Source organism: Tupaia chinensis, unplaced genomic scaffold, assembly GCF_000334495.1.
Source record: "Tupaia chinensis unplaced genomic scaffold, TupChi_1.0 Scaffold144262_1, whole genome shotgun sequence".
Lineage (NCBI taxonomy): Eukaryota > Metazoa > Chordata > Mammalia > Scandentia > Tupaiidae > Tupaia > Tupaia belangeri.
Window position 1 is genome coordinate 3,081,097 of NW_006204120.1, and position 20,004 is coordinate 3,101,100.

The following is a 20,004-nucleotide window of genomic DNA, read 5'->3' on the forward strand; positions in this document are numbered from 1 at the left end:
GAAACTTCCAATGGCATGCTCCCACACTTCTGTAGGTCTTTGTTCAAATATCAGTTCATCCAACAATGGCAAGTAATGTATGAAATGTTTTTTGTACCCTAAGACTTTTAAGTGCATTTTGTTCCTCGATAACCTGTAGTTGAATGTGTTAAGTGAAACAATACTTGCATTTCCCCTACCTTTTATCAGCCGCTCTGTGAACTGAAGCTGATAGTCTGAGCTGGTTGTGTGCTTTGCAGGAGTGCATGGAAGCAGAGTTCACCAGTGAGCTCAGGTATCTCTAAGAAGTTGTTTTTTTCTTTCTTTTTTTTATGGGGGGGGGGAGTTTTTGCTATAGGGCGCATACACTCGCCAGAAAGACAGAGAGAGACAGAGAGACAGAAAGCGAGAAATTCACCCCCCAGAGGGGGGTGAATTTCTCTTGCGATTTTGGGCACGCATGTACATGTACCTAGTGTGTTTTTCAAGCTGCTGGGTCTGGGACTCAAACTGCTCAGTTGGCCATGTGGAATCCAGGTACCTTAACACCTAAAGGCCATCTACTATACATGGGAGTCCAGCGATATAGCCGTTACACCAACTCTTGGCTCCAACACTCAATAAATTTCTGCCGAATCAATCAATGAAAGCTGCTCTGCCAATTTTAATAACAGTAGCTGTTTTATTCTTTTATTACCTTACAGATCGATCTTATGTCAGTCTAAGATGATTATTTTGTAAAATAGTATACAAGACCTAACTGTGTCCAACTGTATATATCAACCAATTAGTTTCCTTATACTGTAGTTTGGAAAATGAGATTGTAAGTAAATCAGACTATAAACTTTTTTTTTTTTAAAGTTTGCTGTAGGGCACATGTGCTTGCAAGAGAGATGTGGAGGAGAGTGAGAAATCACCCCTAGGGGGGATGAATTCACCCCCCAGAGGGGGGTGAATTTCTCTTGCGATTTTGGGCACGCATGTACATGTACCTAGTGTGTTTTTCAAGCTGCTGGGTCTGGGACTCAAACTGCTCAGTTGGCCATGTGGGATCCAGGTACCTTAACACCTAAAGGCCATCTACTAGCCCCAGAAAGAGAAAGAGAAACGAAGTGAGAAATCACCACCCCAGGGGCGATGGCCACGCTGCAGTCCCTTCTCCTCCAATCTCCTCTTGGGATCTTGGGCACGCATGCACATGCACCCGGCATGAGTTTAAGCCACTGGGTCCGGGACTTGAACTGCAGTCAACTACATGGGAGTCCAGCAATATAGCCATTACGCCATCTGCTAGTTCTGCTAAAGTAAAATATTAAATAAAGTGTACTAAATAAGCAGAAGCAGTCATGCTGCATTTTTAATTTAATCAATCCTTGCCTGGTGGAAAATACTTGTTCCTCCCTTAGTTTAAAGCAGATCGTTTGTGTAGTTGCGTCTCATACACGTAAGGTGGCTTTACCCCAGGTTTGCCTGAAGCAGTGCCAGTTTACTTTCTTCTCTGCAGTTATTAATAACGTCCCCTTTCTCACGTTTCAGAGTGACCTGGCTTTGACAGAAACTGTATGGTTATCCTGAATGTTAGCAGATGTGCTTGTACATCTGTGCCCGTGTGTGTATTCTTCCCCGCATTACTAGGCAGATTTGAAGAGTTGGCGTTGTTGACTCCTCTAGGAGTTCAACCAAAGTCCCATAGAAATACTGTGCGTGTGTATGTGTTACTGTGTAAATAATACATGCTTCTTTTCTTAAATACTTTATACAAAATAAAAAGTCATCGCTTTTCCCATTTGTAGTCCTAAGAGTTGACCACAGGTAAGAGTTTCATATGTAACCCTCTAGATTATTTTATATACAGATTTTTTTTTTTGGTGTTGATATGGATAATTTCTTAATGCATCTTGAGTTATTATACCGACCATATCTAAGTATTTCTTGAACTCCTTTGGGTCCATTTTAACTAACTTCAGAACATTGCACAGAATTCTTTATTTTGTTCTCTTTGTCATTCTCTCATATTTAGTTCTAAGGCTTTGGGTTATTTTGCTTCATTTTTCTTTGTCTCTTCCCTAGGGTATATAGCTAATACCACTATTCCTTGTTTTTCTCATTCTAGTCTCTCAGTTATCTTAAAAATAAAATCCTCAGTAGAAGTGACTTGAAATTCCTGTCTCCAAATCAATTTCTTCAATTATATTGAGTCATTGGAAAAGTCATAATGTATTTTTTCCATGCAAAAATGTATCATGACTTTTCCAAAGACCTAATAGCTGGAAAAAAGCAAACCTACCAGAATTTTTAAGAAGGGAATCTCATGGATGAGGGTGGGTTTCTATACCATTAAAAGGGTAAATAGATTGTGTGTGTGTGTGTGTGTGTGTGTGTGTGTGTGTGTGTTTTATATGAAGGTGAAAGATCTAGTAGATTTTTTACCTAACATGATATGTAATTAGTCTCATCTTCGCTTGTATTGATGGAAAGAGATTTATAGGAATCAGTCCCCCAAGATTGCTACAGAAATGTTTGAGAACAGCTTGTTACCTTGTAGGTCTCCTGGCTGTCTCCTCCAGGCTGACCGTGCTTAACATTCATAATTTCCATTTCCTTGCTGTTATTGAATGACTAAGTTCACTATTAAACAAGTGTAGGATGGGTAAGGAATGGCTTAGTAGTGCATGTGGCTATGTTACCGGGATTTTAGCTGCTTTTCAGCTCAATGTGAGTCATCAAATTGATGTGACTATAAACAAAAGGCTCCATTAATAGACACTTGTTTAGAATGAAGTGGGATGGCAATTCCTCTCTTTTCTTTGTCAGTTATTAATGTCTCACAGTGCGAATATTATGCTCAGTTCGTAGTGTTGCACTTAAAAAGAGAGACATGGACCGATAAGCTCATTCAGTGGAATGGGTCTAGGATAATGAGGGGGAAAAAATCAGTGTCCTTGTAGGGATGTTCGAAGGTACTAGGACTTTCAAGAGAAAATTTAGAGCAGACTAGGAAAACTGTCTTTAAGTATATATTTTGTCTTTTATAAAAGAGAGAGGAAGACAGGTGTAGCTACTTTTTTAAAAAAAGAATTATTTATTTAAATGTATTTATTATTATTTTTTCAGTGTTGCTTTCGGGCATGTATGCTCACTGGAGAAATAACAGAGGGAGAGGGAAAATGAAAAAGCAAGCTGCCAAGATCGGGACTCAAACCGGAGTCAGCCATATGGGAGTCTAGCACCTTAACCACCATGCCACCTGCTGGCTCCAAGTTATAGCTGTTTAAAAATATAGCAGGGTCTCGCTATGTCACAGTCCTCCTGCCCCAGCCTCCCAATTACAGTCGCACATAATCGTGCCAGGCACGTTTACGTTGGTCTGTGTTTAGGCTGGTCCAGGAACTCAACCTGCCTCTCCCATGTAGCTTCTAACCTAATGAGTGGTACTGTCTATATCACTGCCAGTGGGCTTTCAGATACTTTTAGATTGTTTAAGATTAGAAGGTGTTTAATTGAGGCCGACAGGTGCCATGGTGGTTAAGGGTGCTGGACTCCCACTTGAACGACTACAGTTCGAGTCCTGGACCTGGCAGCTTGCTTTCTCACTTTCTCTTTCTCTTTCACTCTGTCCCTCTATGGTCAAATTAAAATAAATAAATAAATAGTTAAATAAGATATTTCTTAATAATAATAAAAATATGTACAATCAACCCTTGGTTCTTAGAGGCAGACTTATGGGTTACCCGTACATTTGGAGTTTAAGGAAATATATTTGGGGATAAAAAGAAAACAACTAAGGTCGTAGAGGGGTTGTGTGGCATACTGTTTATGATATGGGCTTGGAAGTAAATCATGCTTGAGGTTCAGTCCCAACATTGTCACTTAACAGCTATGTGACTGGGTAAGTTGCTTTCCCCTGTTTTCTGTTAGAAGGACATCGTGTCATACGTCATAGGTTTGATGCTTGTGAAATATGTAGTCAGTAAGTGTTCCCCTACTGTCGTATTACACGTCTTACCAGCTGTGACAGTAGACACAGCACTGGCTAATGCAGCGTGGATACGGACCTCCCCATAGAGCTAAGCAGCAGCTTGCTGTGTGGCATGGGCCAGAATCGAAAGACCTACATAGTGTATTTATTCCTTCTAGTAGAGACAGGGCTGTGGGCTGGAGAGATTGGGAGAGGCAGAGGGGAGGGAGAAAATATGCAGCTGGGGGGACCAGCAGTTAGCGTAATGGCTATGTCGCTGGACTCCCATGTAGTCCACCGCGGTTTGAGTCCTGGACCTGGCGGCTTAAACTCACACTGGGCACGTGTGTGTGTGTGCCCAAGATCCCGAGAGGAGAATGAAGGAGAAGGGATTGCGGCGTGACCATCCCCCCTGGGGGGTGATTTCTCGCTTTCTGTCTCTATGTCTCTCTCTGTCTGGCGAGCGCACGCGCCCTATAGCGAAAACCTCTCCAAAAAAAAAAACAAAACCATGCAGCTGGGAATGCAGCTCTTCTGAATTCGATTTGGTCTTAACACCAGTGTGAGAAAAGAATTGCATTATGTATAGGACGAGAGCAGCTGCCTGTTTTAATGGTTGGTAACATTTGGGCCATTGTTGTCAAGTGGTTTCTGTGGTGTTCCTAGCCATTGTACTTGGATTATTTTTATACTTTTGGACTTCTGATGTGTATAACATTTTAATTCATTTGTAGTTTTGTTTAGCTTGTTTAATTTTAAAGTTAACCTTTCTACATAACCAGCCTGCCTCAGAATAGCTGTTTTTGAAATGTTTGCTTCATGTTTTTTATTGACATTCATGTAGCCTGTACTATTATGACTCTCCCAAAATTTTGAATTTATAGTTTCATTTCTTGTCTGTCTTTCTTCTGTCCCCCTTAGTTTTTGCTGTAGGGTGCATGTACTTGCCAGAGAGAGAGAAAGTGAGAAATTGAGGAATGACCCCATGAGGGCATGGCTATACTACAACCTGTTCTCCTTTCTGATCTCAGGATTCTGGGCAGCTACACACATGTGCCAGTGTTTTTTTGTTTTGTTTTGTTTTTGGGTGTGTATGCTCTCCAGAAAGAGATAGGAAAAGTGAGAAATCACTCCCCAGGGAGATGGCCATGCTCAGTCCCTTCTTCATTTTCTTCTTGGGATTCTGGGCATGCACACATAGGAGTCCTGGATGTTTACCAAGCCACCAGGTCTGGGATGCAAACCTCAGGATCAGCCATGTGGATCTAGCCTCCTTAACCACCATGCCATTGGCCGGCCTTGTTTTTCTTTCTTAATTCATGATATGGCATGTGCGTTCACATGTGAAAGTGAGAAAGGAAAGAGTACCTCTGCAGAATCTGGTCATGATGTCCCCATCCTCCAGTCTTTCATCCTGTTGGGTTCTTGGTGCTAGCACACATGCCTGACATGTGTGACCGGCCTAGGGACTTGAACTTTGGTTGTCATGTGGGATCCAGCTTCCTCTGAGCAGCACATTACCATTGTGCCTAGGAGCCAACCCTCTAGCTTTATTTCTCAGCATGATTAATATTCAAGGTTATGTGGGAGTCCCCCAGTAATAAAAAAACTGAATAAAATATCAGTGAGTTGTAATTTTTCTGCCATACAGTTGAGTTTAGAACAGTGTTACATTGATGCTAGGAGTATAAATGGTACAATTTTTTGGGAAAGACAGTCTGGCAACATATGTTTATCCATATAGCATGTACAGCATACGCATACTGCTGCTTAAAACAAAGTGGAATAATAACCCCACTGTTTTCTCTCACTAAACTCATAGCTTAACATTATCTTCAGTTCTTGATGCTGCCCTTGTAGATAGTAACAAGTAAATTCATCCAGCAGAGTGGGACTTGGGTAATGAAAAGGCTAGAAAAACTAATAATAAAATATTGAGTCAGTTCCATCAATTTCTAGGAACATAGCCAATGGAAATAACAAGTTCATAATGCAAAGATTGATGTACAAGGGTATTCATTTGAGCATTATTATAGAGAAAATCAGTTTCCTTATTACAGATCAGTTAAGTAAACTTAGTACATTTTAATATTTTTTCTTTAAAACAACTTCAAACTATACAATGTAGGAAGATCAGTATAAAGAAATTTTTTCTCAAACCATTTGGTAATAAATTGCTGACATCATATCTGTTAGCCTCAAATATTTTAATGTGTATTTCTACTTAGTCATATTATATCTCTCCAAATTAGTGCATTAACCTCGGATTTCATTCAGTGTTTGCCAGCTGTCTCAAAATGTTTTATAACAGAGGAATCTAGTCCAGAGTCACCCTGCATTCTTCTGGCTTGTGTCTTTAGTTTCCTTCAATCTAGAACATTCCCAAGTTTTTCCTATGACTTTTATTATGTTTAAATGTCAGTATTACTGATGTTTATAAGTTGTTGTTACATAGTTCTGTTTTGGACAAGGTTTCACTATTACTAGATTTGGGTTATGCATCTCGAAGGAATAAAATCAAAGACAAGTTGGGTTCTTACTGTATTCTAGCAAGATGTACATGCTTTCATTTTGTTCCATTACTGGTATTAATTTTGATCATTCAATTAAGGAATATCTTTTGTGCTGTAAACCTGCTTTAAACTCTGTAATTATTACATATTCTGTTTTTTTTTTTTTTTTTTTTTTTTTTTAATGAAGGAAAGTACAGCTTTATTGCAAAGTGCTGAGGTAGGAGAGCAGGCAGCTCACGCTGAAAAGACCTGGTCTCCCTGAGGTGTTCCCACATGTGTGTTTTGTTTTCTTTTTAGAGAGATTTTTGCTATAGGGCATGTGCACTCACTGGAGAGACAGAGATAGAGAGACGGAAAGCAAGAAATCACCACCACCACCATCCCCCCCCATCCCCCCGTAGGTGGACGGATAGACACACCACAATCCCTTCTTCATTCTGTTCTCGGGATTTGGGGCACACATGCCAAGTGTGAGTTAAGCTGCTGGGTCTAGGACTCGAACCATGCTTGACTATATGCGAGTCCAGTGACATAACCATTATGTCATCTGCTGGTCTCATAGGGTGGTACTTTCAGACTACATAAATATTTTATTCTTTGTTAAATTTTTATTCACTTTGGTAGGAACTTGTGGATTTGTTTTATTCAGTGGTTCACCATTTGTTATTGTATCATTTATTCTGTTGTCCAAATTGTCCACAATTTAGCCAGTTGGAGCTCCTCTTCTGATTTCCATGCCCCTTTTTGGTGGTAAAAACATGAAACTTATCATCTTCAATGTTTTTTAAACATTCAGTTCAATAGTATAAATTTGGTGTGCTCTTGCCATGTCCCCACAGGGGTCGGCTATAATGTGCACTTCATACTTTTTGTCATAGAAAGATGTTTTAGACTTGTGCATTTTTGCCCGTGCTCTGGAGAATGGCCATTTCTCCAAGGAACTTTTCCTTTTAGTGGAGAATGGTATTTAGCCACTAAGATTGTATATCCCAAGTGCTCATTGTTGCTCTCAGGTTTTTTTCTCTCAGTATATCTAGACACACACACACACACAGACACACACAGTGAGAGAGACACCCTTTTATACCTCTATTTATTTCTATATCTACATAAATGGGAAATCATAGCTCACCTCCATATCCATTTCTAATCCTATACAATGTATGTTCTCATTTTCTCTCTTTTCATGTTTTACTTCTCTTTTGAAAGTGAAAAAACCTAGTTCCCATTATTATTTGTTCAGGCCTTTTTTTTCTTTGTTGTTTTGTTGTGTGCTGGCCAGAAAGGGAGGGAGGGAGAGGAGAAAGCACACCCTGTGGGGAGTGGTCATACAGCATTCCCTTCTCCAGTTCTCCCTCCTTTCAGGATTTTTGGGCAAGCACTCACATGCACCCTGCGTGGTAAACCGCCAGGTCTGGAACTTGAACCACGTAGTCAGCTATGTGGGACCAGCCACCTTAACTATCAGGCCACAGGTGTGGCCCGTTCTCTTGGGTTTTGTTGTGGTTGTTTTTCAACAGAATCTCACTGTGGTGACCCTCCTCCCTCAGCGCCCAGTGGGAGCTACAGGCATGTGCTGCCATACCTGAATTTTTGGCTTTTCTTTGCTGTGTTGCCCAGTCCAGCCTTGAGCTCACAATTCTCACAATGCCTCAGCCTCTGAGTCACTGGGCATACAGGTGCACTGTGCCTGTCCTTTAGAATGGACTGGGAATCACACGCAGATCTCCCATGTGGTCTCATGGGGAGCGCAACATCTCAGCAGTACGAGCCACTGTACCTGGGCCAGGCCACTGTTTGTACTTGTTCAGTCCCTACTCACCCCACCCCATGGATGAATGCCCTACTTACGTTGCTTGGTTATCTTTCTCCACATTGGGTTACTTCCTCCCTGTCTATACCTCACCTTGTTCAGGTTTCCATTTCCAGTTCTGAGGCTTCCCCTTGCTCCATAGGGACGCCTCCATACTCTGCTAGGGGTCCCGAAGTCTGATTCAGGTTGTCCTCCTGTGTGGGTGCCCTTGCTGTGCTCTCCCACTTCTTGCTAATCCACTTTTTTATGGATTAAATTAAATGGAATTGCCCTCTTTTTATTTCCCTTTGGAGAGGATTTTTTGCTATAGTGCGTGTGCGCTCACCAGACAGACAGAGACAGAAAGTAAGAACCCACCCCCCCAGGGGGATGGCCATGCCTCAATCTTTTCTCCTCCATTCTTCTCTCCGGATCTTGGGCACGTGCCTGGTGTGAGTTTAAGCCACCAGGTCTGGAACTCGAACTCGAACCACAGTTGACTACGTGGGAGACTTGATATTATTTGGTTGTATTTCTTAACCTAGAAAAACGGGTGCTTTTTTTTGGCTATCAGTGATAGTGAAAAGTCAAGCCCACTTGTTATTCAATCCAAGGAATATATATATACATATATTTTGGGTGGAGAGAGGTTTTTGCCATAGGGTGAGTGTGCTCACAAGAAAGAGAGAGAAGAGAGACAGCGAGAAATCACCCCTTGAGGGGATGACCACACTGCAGTCCCTCTCCTCCATTCTCGTCCCTACTCACCCCACCCCATGGATGAATGCCCTACTTACGTTGCTTGGTTATCTTTCTCCACATTGGGTTACTTCCTCCCTGTCTATACCTCACCTTGTTCAGGTTTCCATTTCCAGTTCTGAGGCTTCCCCTTGCTCCATAGGGACGCCTCCATACTCTGCTAGGGGTCCCGAAGTCTGATTCAGGTTGTCCTCCTGTGTGGGTGCCCTTGCTGTGCTCTCCCACTTCTTGCTAATCCACTTTTTTATGGATTAAATTAAATGGAATTGCCCTCTTTTTATTTCCCTTTGGAGAGGATTTTTTGCTATAGTGCGTGTGCGCTCACCAGACAGACAGAGACAGAAAGTAAGAACCCACCCCCCCAGGGGGATGGCCATGCCTCAATCTTTTCTCCTCCATTCTTCTCTCCGGATCTTGGGCACGTGCCTGGTGTGAGTTTAAGCCACCAGGTCTGGAACTCGAACTCGAACCACAGTTGACTACGTGGGAGACTTGATATTATTTGGTTGTATTTCTTAACCTAGAAAAACGGGTGCTTTTTTTTGGCTATCAGTGATAGTGAAAAGTCAAGCCCACTTGTTATTCAATCCAAGGAATATATATATACATATATTTTGGGTGGAGAGAGGTTTTTGCCATAGGGTGAGTGTGCTCACAAGAAAGAGAGAGAAGAGAGACAGCGAGAAATCACCCCTTGAGGGGATGACCACACTGCAGTCCCTCTCCTCCATTCTCCTCTCAGGATCTTGGGCATGCACACACACGTGCGCAGCATGAGTTTAAGCCATTGGATCCATACTCGAACCGTGGTCGACTACATGGGAGTTCAGTGACATAGCTATTACGCCAACTGCTGGTCCCCAATTCAAGGAATATTTAAAAGTGTTTTTTTTTTTTTAAAGGAAAAGCAAATATTAATAAATACTTAAAAAGAAGTCTAAAGAAGTAGGTATGATGTGTTGAGAAATAGACTCAGGGTACTGAAGGAGAAAATGCACAGCATTATGAGAAATTTCGTAAAGATAGATTGGATATGGATATTTACTTCATTAATTTATGAAGATGTTACTTTGTTATACACTCGTTGATGTTATAATTCTCACAAGTCATGATGCAAAGGGTAAATTGTAGTTGTAATGAAGAACAGCAAAAATTCACACTACTTCATATATTAACACACCAAAACAAAGGAACATGTCGTTATTCTTAGTCTTCAAGAATTATCTTTTCCCCCAGAATATTAACTCATCCAGAGATCATCAGTCTCTTCTCATTCCAGCCAAGATGCTGTTATAATTATACATATGAAAATGAAGTTGTCTTCCCCTCCTGTGTTCCCTAATTGCATCTGGGTGATTTTCTCATTACTCAGACTATAAATGTCAACAAGATCTTTAATTCATCCCTTTTCCTTTGCTGCCTGCATTCCGTCTTCTATTAGTTCTCACGCATAATGACCTTGCCATGCCCCTGTTCCTTTCTACTACTATGTGGGTCAAGCCCACATTTCTTGTGTGGGTTTTAGCATTAGCTTTCCCAATTCATTAAACGTTATGGTAATGTTTTCTGCATCTTTGCCTTTGTTTCACTGCAGTGCTTCTTTCTTAAGGTAGCTAAATTAAATGCCTCTACAGACTGAAATCAGGAGGGATAGGGAAGAGATTGTGGTAAATTCAGTGCCCTATGTGCATGTTGAGGGGATTGTTGTCTTGCTGAATTGGGGGCCAGTTATTGCCAAATCTTCCAATCTTGTAAGAGAAGCTAGAAATTCATATTTATATGTGAAATCATAATTTTTTCCACCCTTTTCCTAGATACTTCCACAACAAAAAGGAGATTAACACTGCATTTTAATACATAAACGATTGGAACCAGCAGTTGGTGTAATGGCTATGTCACTGGACTCCCATGTGGTTGGCCAGGGTTCGAGTCCTGGACCCGGTGGCTTAAACTCAGGCCGGGCACGTGTGCGTGTGTGCCAAGATCCCAAGAGCAGAATGTAGAAGAATGGATTTCGGCATGGCCACCCCCCCCCCCCCGGGGGGGGGGGGGGGATGATTTCTCGCTTTCTGTCTCTCTCTTGACTTTCTGGCGAGTGCACATGCCTTATAGCAAAAATCTGTCCTAAATATATATGAATGATTGAGGAGTCTGCAGCAAAAAAATCTGATTTAACAATCTGGATTACTTAGTCTGATCTAAGACACTTTACTACACTTTACTATTTTTATTGCTAAGAGGGTATATGCACTTGCCAGAGGGAAAAAAAGTGAGACTTCAGTGGAGTGTGGTCATGCTACAATCCTTTTTTTCTCCATTTCTCCATCCCATCAGGATTTTGGCCATGTACGCACACATACTCATTTTGCTTTCCAAGCTGCCAGGCTAGGATTTGGATTGCCATTGGCCATGTGGATTGGATTTTTTTAAATATAATTATTAATTTTTAAACATTTATTTATTTTTGGAGAGGTTTTTACTATGGGGTGCATGCGCTCGCCAGACAGACAGAGAGAGACAGAAAGTGAGAAATCACCCCCGGGGGGGATGGACATGCCGCAGTCCCTTCTCCTCCATTCTCCTCTCGGGATCCTGGGCACTCACGCACACGCGCCCTACATGAGTTTCAAGCCACCAGGTCCGGGATGCGAACGGCGGTCGACTACATGGAAGTCCAGCGACATAACCATTACACTAACTACTGGTCCCCTATTCATTTATTTTTACTTATTTATTCATTTATTTTAATTTGACTGGGGTTGGGAGTGAGAAAGCAAGCCATGAGGTTCAGGACTTAAACCAGGGTTGGCTATGTGGGAGTCCACAGCCACCACATCCTGCTGGCCCCAGGAGTTGGGCTTTTTATGGCATAGTGATTAATCACCACACTGCGGGTGGCCCTGCCCTAAGACATTCTTTACCATTCTAATCAGGCTCCCATTCACTGATGTCAGAAAGTAGGTACTAGATACTTCATTTCTGGTGTATATCTGGGCTACTCCCTTATCTTGTATTAGCCCCATGTTGACCTCTTTCTTCCTTTATTTCATCTTTTCCTGGCTTTCTAGTCTGCATTTCCATGATGGTATGGTATACCCATGTAATAAAGTTTTATTTTCATTTTGGTATATAGACTATCTTGTTTGTAGCTGTTCATAGATTGACCCATTTACATTAGCATGGAGCTCCTTGAGGACAAGCCCCTGTGCTCACCCTGCACCATGCACCTAGCACAATGCCTCGTGGATGTACAGGAGTAGATGGTTACTGACAGAATGAGTGTGTAGGTAACTGGAGGAAGGCAGGTTGGAATGAAGCTGGGTATTATGGAAAAATAGTAGTTTTCTAGCTGTTCTTCATGTTGGTAGTCACCTTTAATCCATCCTGTAATCCATGCTGCAAAATAAGTTAGTCGCTTATACTTGGACAGGCTTACACAACTACCCAAGAAAATACTAGAATAGTGGTTTTGTAGCTTTTCTAGTAACAGACTCCTCCAGAAAATGGAAGCTATGGTCTGGTCCTACAGAAAGCATATATACATGTATCACATATCTAACATTTTAAATATGTCCTGGTAGTCAAGAGACCCTGCTGTCTATGTATGACTTCCTGAAGATCCAAGGTAACCACTTGTACAACTGCTTTAATGACCACAAAGAGCAAATATGTGATACTCCTCACAGAAGAGATAAACTGTTAACAACTCTGGAGCTTTTAATATTTTATATATATAAAGTAACATTTTTTTCTTAATCTTAACTCATATTTGAAAACAACATGAAATGTAAATAATTAAAAAATTTCTTTTCTTTTTTTAGGAATCAAGGAAGGACTGAGGTAAGATGATTTATACTTACATTAAAATTTTATTTAAGACATGAGATTTTTTACTTTCCATTAGTAACAGTAAAGAGAGGGTGTTGTTTGTATTCTAGAAAACGCTACATCATATGTGTAGCTGATAGGAGCCTTTAAAAATATAAATGAATGTATCCTGTGTGAATGAATAGAATCTTTCTTAGTTATTTGTTCCAGCAGTTTTCTTCTTTGACCTAAGTATGTATTATGAAACTGGCTATGGTTTCAGTAATACTTAAGTAATAATTACTTTACTTCAATGGGGCAGAAACATTAGATTTGGATTTTCGAGGGCTTTAGATTTTGATCCATTGACTCCAGTTCATAATGAGCAGTGTGTGTCATACAGTAGAGAGATACTTAATAAACATCTCATGATTTTCTTGCATGGTTGGGAGATTAGTAATTTTATGTTTCTAAATCCCCATTATATAAATTTGGATTTTTTGAGGGGGAGGGATTTGGTATATAATACAGATCATTTTGAAAGAACGCCTGTTTTGGGGACCAGCAGATGACATAATGGCTACGTCGCTGGACTCCCATGTAGTTGACCATGGTTCGAGTCCCGGACACGGTGACATAAACTCACGCCAAGTGCATGTGTGCCCAAGATCCTGAGGAGAATGGAGGAGAGGAGAATGGAGGAGAAGGGATTGCAGTGTGGCCATCCCTCCTGGGGGGTGATTTCTCACTTTCTGTCTCTCTCTGTCTTTCTAGCGAATGCACACACCTTATAGCAAAAATAAAACCTCTAAAAAAAATAATAATAATCTATTCCTCCTTTGGGAAGAGTTCTGCAGCCACAGACCAGAGAAAAGATTTGAAAAGTGTCTTTCTTTGTAATGGTAGATTAGCCCCATTATTCTGACAGATGAAAGTAGAATCTCTTTTTATGACTTAAGAAGTAAGGATTTTTTGATTAAAAAAAAAAAAGTTTAACAAAATGACCGGGAAAGACATTTTTAAAAATGCATTTGACTTATAAAAAAATTTCTGTACAGTTGCTCGGAATATGAAAATAGGTAGTAAGTTCTGTTTAATGTGTCTATTAGGTGTCATTTACTTTGAATGAGGATCTTGCAAATATTCATGATATTGGTGGAAAACCAGCCTCCGTCAGTGCTCCTAGAGAACATCCATTCGTCTTGCAAAGTGTTGGAGGACAGACATTAACAGTATTTACGGAGAGCTCATCAGGTAAGTGGGAATGGAATAGTTCATTTGTATATAGATTTTCTGCCCAAACATAGACTCCTATTTGCACTTTTAAGGATAGTAAGGCTTTCCACCTGTCATTCTTGCCTCTGTTGCTCATGCCCTGTTGCTTCTCTGTTCTGTGTATTTTCTCGTAATTAATACAGTTTCAGGTGTTACTTGAGAGGGGTTTAATTTCCACTTGGGGTTTAAAGATATCGAATAGAGCAGATAGAAGAATGTACATCAAGCTGCTTTCTAAGATGTTGCAGAAATAGTGTTTTTGGTTTTGACAAGATAAGGTTATCCTTGTTTATTTTCGTAAATTGAGACTCAGCAAGTATTTTTTTTTAATTGCCTAATATTAGGTAACATATTTTAATCTGAACTTTTGCTCTTCTATGCTTTGTATACTAAGATGGCTTTTTGTTTCTTAAGGATTAATTTTTAGTTGATACCAGCTTCCGGGAAGTTCTGTGTATAAAGTAGTTCTCAAATTGTATTTGTTTGCAGTGACATATTTTAACAGTTCAATAAGTCAGAATTAAATATAGAGAGAATTAAATATAGAGAGAATTTTTTGTGACGTATGTTCAACAGCAATGTATGTTTATTTTAATTGTTTCTTAGTTTTTATCCTTCATTGAATTTAGAATATTGCTATTACAGCAGCAGCCCTCAGTTAAATGGAGCTAACTTTCTTGTATCTAGCTCAGAACATTTACTGGTTATATCAAAGGAAAAGAACCATAATTTTGTTGCATTTCAGACATTTCAAAGACAGCTTTCAGAAATTATAGTGTATTAAGATTTTTTTTTTTTTGAGAGGTTTTTCTTATAGGGCACGTGCGCTCACCAGAAAGAGAGACAGACAGAAAGACAGAAAGCAAGAAATCACCCGCCCTGGGAGGGGATAGCCACGCCGCAATCCCTTCTCCATTCTCCTCTCAGGATCTTGGACACATATGCACACATGCCCGGTGTGAGTTTAAGCCATGGGGTCTGGGACTGGAACTGCAATCGACTACAGGGAGTCTAGCAATATAACTATTATACCAACTGCTGGTCCCAAGATTTCATTGTTTCTAAAAAGGAATAGCCTTTAAAATTTTTTTGTGATGTCTTTAATTGCCAATAGCTGCATAAACTTTTAAAATATTAGTTTTTTATTTTTCTTTTCTTTAAAACTTGGATGTAGAACCTGACAATGGTAAAGTACAACTTTCAGTCATGTGGGTCTACTGCATTATTTTGATGCTATAATAATTTGTAGTGTATTATGGGCTGTAGAAAATGTTAAAGTAATAATATCTTCAATATGTGTGTTTATTCTAGAGTAGATTTAGTCATTCATAAATACTGAAGAAGATTTAGCCATTCACAAATAGGCACATCCAAGGAATCTGAAATTTGTCTTTGACTTGATGGAATTTATTAAGACCTTTTGAATCCTGTGAGTTTTTCTATAGTTTTGAGATTATCCCTAGGGGTGGGAGAGGTATGACATCAAGATGGTGGAAAGGAGGCAGAGCCTTGATAGAAATTTGAGGTGAAGAGACTTACTCCTTCTGTGGAGAAGAAAGTATTCTATTTCAGTTTTTTTTTTTTTTTGGAGAAGTTTTTGCTGTAGGGTGTGTGCGCTCGCCAGACAGACAGAGACAGACAGACAGAAAGGGAGAAATCACCCCTAGGGGGGATGGCTACGCCGCAATCCCTTCTCCTCCATTCTCCTCTCGGGATCTTGGGCACACATGCAAACGCGCCCAGCGTGAGTTTAAGCCACTGGGTCCGGGACACGAACCGCGGTCGACTACATGGGAGTCCAGTGACATAGCCATTACGCTAACTGCTGGTCCCACTATTTCAGTTTTTTATGTCTTAATAATGAATTAATTAGTCTAAGGCATGATTTATTGCTGGTACTTATATAAAAGACAATATTTTAGAAAGCTAATGTTTTAGTCCTAAAAATGACTATTTTATTTTTTATCTTTTAACTCTGTTGGTAGTAATGCTGTTTTTGAGCATTTGTGCTCACATTTCTGGTTTCATTGTACTCCAAAGTGAATATGGCTTTTTAAGTATTATCTTGGCAGCATTATGGAAAAAGATCAAGATCGTCATCCTTATTCTGGAGTTTGGACAGTATGTTCTTGCTCTGTACAACTGATAATGCAACTGCAGCTAACTTGCTGTGAGACAGTGTGTGCTGGAATTTTGTGCAACCTCACTGATTATTTCTGTTTCATGTCATTGTTCTTTGATTCTCTTTATACTTTTCTGTGCTTTAATTACTTCGTTTGTGAAATGAGTATAATAATTATGTACATTTATATGTAAATATGAATATTTAAACCCCCCCAATTCTCCGTACATAGTGAGTGCTCACTATGGTACTCACTAATATGTTACTTCATTTTATTTTAAAACACTTTAGATTTCGAGTGTTTTAAACCACACGTGTACACATTAGCTCACCCTGTGTATAGGTCACTTGATAAAATTCAGCCAATTGAGATTTTTACCTTCAGTGTTTCTCAGTTACCTAGATGACCAAAGGAAAAAAGCTCAAGAGCTGTTAACAATTTCTCTCTTCTATGAGGAGTCTTAGGTATTTGCTATTTGTAGTCATTAAAGCAGCAGTTGTACAACAGGGTTCCTTGACTCTTTAGGAAGTCATAAATAAGTCAGCAGGGGCTCTGTCACTGCAACGACATATTTGAACTGTTAGATATGTAATGTATGTATGCGTGCTTCTGGAGGACAGGGCCGTAACTTCCATTTTCTGGACACAGAGGGAGGCGTCTGTTTGTAGAACTGCTACAGAGGCACTAATCTAGTGTTTTCTCGGGTAGTTGTGTAAGCCTGCCAAAGTGTAAGTGACTATTTTATAATGAGTAAGGTGTTTATTTTCCATTGAAGTATGTATTATTTTTACTATTTTAACATTTTCCCTCAAGCATAGAACTGTACCTGGTTTAGTATAAAAAATTGCTTTTTTAGGCCCTTCATTTCTTTTTATAGAAAATTTTATAAGAAAAATCGCCATTTGAGTTCAATATATTTAGAGTTTTAATTTTAATAACTATTCCCTCTCATAATGTAATTTTGAAAGTTTTTAAGAGGCCCCTTTGTGCCCATTTTTTGTTGTTCTTTTTATATTTCTTTTTTATTTTAAATTTTACCAGAGGATGCATGTACTCACTGTAAAGAAATAGGAGAGAGAGAGAGAAAATAAAAAAGCACCCTTGAAGGGACATAGTCATGCTGCAATTCCTCTGTCTCCCCTTGGGCACGCAGGCATGCATATATACCGATCATGTTTCTCAATCCACTAGGTCTGAGACTCAAACCACATGGCGGGCCGTGTGAAATCCCCCTACCTTAACCATTAGGCCACAAGCTGAGCTGAGCCCACTTTTCCAATGAGTAAATTCTGCATACTTGGATATCTTTTGCCGGGGTGCGTGTGGGAAAGGGGGAGGAGATGGAATTAGAAGAGATTGATAATATGTTTTATAGTGCTTTCCCCTTAACTAAAAAAATCAGCATGTAATTAACTATTTTATAAACCAAATCAGTTTTCTAATTGACTATTCCTATCTGAGAAAACATACTTTATTTTCATGGGCCTTTTTGGGTTATCCCTTTTGCACTTAAGCAATCTCTGTGAAATTCTGAATATTTGTTTCTCTATTCAGTATTTACATGGGGATTTCTATTTATTACCTTCATCTCTGGAAATGCCTCATGTCTTCACTATTTTTGCCTAATTATTGATTAACTATATAGATACTTCCTTTTTTGTGTGTATATCTTTGGCATCTCTACTTTCATTCAAGGCTGGATTTTCTTTATAACTGGTCTACTAAATAAAAGTGTTCATTCGTCAGTTCAACGGATATTTTTGGTGCTAGGCCCTGTGCCAGGATGAGACTAGACTCTTGTCCAGTGTGGCAGCCAATGTGTGAACAAGTAATTGCTGCATTAACTGTTCTAATGGAGTATTGTACAAAGAAGAATAAAAAGAATGTGTACTTTGCCTGGAATAACTGAGAAAAACTTCGAAAGTAAAGATAACATTTGCACTAATCCTTGAAGTATATGGGTAAATTACATGAATAAGAGAAAAGAAAGCAAAGGTTAAATTCATTATTCTAGCTTTTAAGTATCCTATTCTTTGCTTTCTCCTACCTATCACACTCTGTTGTATCTAAAATCTATTAACTAGTTTTGGTTAGATCAAACCAAAATACTGAGTTGTGACCTCATAGTGTAGTTCACAGATGAAAAACTTTTGAATGGCTCAAGGTGAGTGGAAAGAGGGATCATGGTCTATAGATAATAGAAATAATTTTGGCAGCTATCAGTGATGGCTTGACTGTGGGGGAACTAGAAGAGCGAGAAGTCTAAAGTAGTTTCTAGACTCTTTTGACTTGAGTATCTGGGTAGATGGTGAGTTATGAAATACCGGAAGAAATGGGCAGGGTGAGAGCCGATACAGAAACACAATGACTTTTTGCTCTCAGTTTTCATTATATTTGATCCCTTCATAGCCGTTCATTAATTGAGCAAATTGATAATTGGGCCTACTCTTTGCAGGCCTTCCTGTGGGTTTGGGATACTTCCGTGTGCAAAATCTGTTTTTTGTAGTGCTTATAGTTTATAGAGAGGAGCTAGCAGCAAGCAGTAAACACAAGTAAGTTATATCACAGCCTAGATATGATAATTTCTATGAGAAAAATGCAGCAAGCAGAATTTGCAGGACTAATTGAGGGTGGGGCTCATAATTTTAAATAATGTGGTCAGAGTGCAGCCTTGTTGAGAAAGTGGGATTTGAACACTCTTGAAGAAGGCAAGAGAGTTAGCCATGTAGAATAAGGAATTTTCAAGGAGTAGAACGATAATGTCCTTAAGTAGCAAGCTTGGCACATTCAAGGAGTAGCAAGGAGGTTGATGGGGGCTGAGCGAATGGGCTAATAAGCCAGAGAGAATGGGAATTGGTGGTGGTAAATCATGAAGAGACTTATAAATCATTATAAAGATTTCAGATCTTTCTGTTGGTGTACTGGGGAGCTATTGGAATGTTTTGACCAGAGTAATGATGTGATCTGATTCACATTTTGTTTTTAAAGAATCTTTCTTTCTTTCTTTCCTTCTTGCCTGCCTTCCTTCCTTCCTTCCTTCTTTCCTTCCTTCCTGCCTTCCTTCCTATTTGACCAGAGAGGGACAGAGCAGGGGGGCAGGGAGAGATAAAGCAAGCCTCCAGGTCCAGGACTTGAACCGTGGTCAGCCATTGGGAGTCCTGCACCCTTATCCACCATGCTACCTGCCAGCCCCCTGATTGACATTTTTAAGGCTCACTCTAACTGGTAGATTGAGAAGAGACAATGTGGAGCAAGGGTGGAAGCAGGAGTTCATTACAATAATTCAGGCACTTGGTCCAGAGCAGTAACAATGATGGTTGTCTAGTCTCTCTCCTGATATGCAGCCCTTGATCTTTGGTGCCTTTACAGATGTTCCACTGGATTTCTTGTCCCTGGAAACTCAGAAGATACAAAATCATATTCATTTCTCCATTCTTTTATTCTCCAATATGCATATTTTTGTCAGTAATCTATCATTCTGTTTTCTTGGCCACACTAACTCATGGCCTCCTCTTACCCTCACATCTAGTCAGTTGCCCCTGTTGGTCATTTTTGTGGTAGAAATCAGACTTAACAGGTCTCTAAATAATATATAATCCACAGTAGTCCTCTGAAAAGCTCACCTGAGCTAGCCTGTGGCCCGGTGGTTATAGGAGCTGCATCCCACATGGCTGGCTACGTGGCTTGAGTTCCAGATCTAGTAGCTTGAAAAATGTGCCTGGCAAGTGTGTGTCCATGCCCACAATTCTGAAAGGAGGGAGAAATGAAGGAGAAGGGATTGTGGGCAATGCTTTCTCT

The 20,004-nt window shown here is 40.0% G+C and overlaps 1 protein-coding gene across 1 annotated transcript in view; it reads left to right on the forward strand.

The window, feature by feature from the left end:
• Positions 1-20,004, forward strand: part of GTF2F2 (general transcription factor IIF subunit 2) — a 197,642-nt gene that overhangs the window by 19,964 nt on the left and 157,674 nt on the right. The window contains exons 3-4 of the mRNA XM_006166506.3: positions 12,823-12,841; positions 13,918-14,062. Of these exons, the coding sequence (XP_006166568.1) occupies positions 12,823-12,841; positions 13,918-14,062 (164 nt within the window). The remainder of the gene's footprint in view (positions 1-12,822; positions 12,842-13,917; positions 14,063-20,004) is intronic.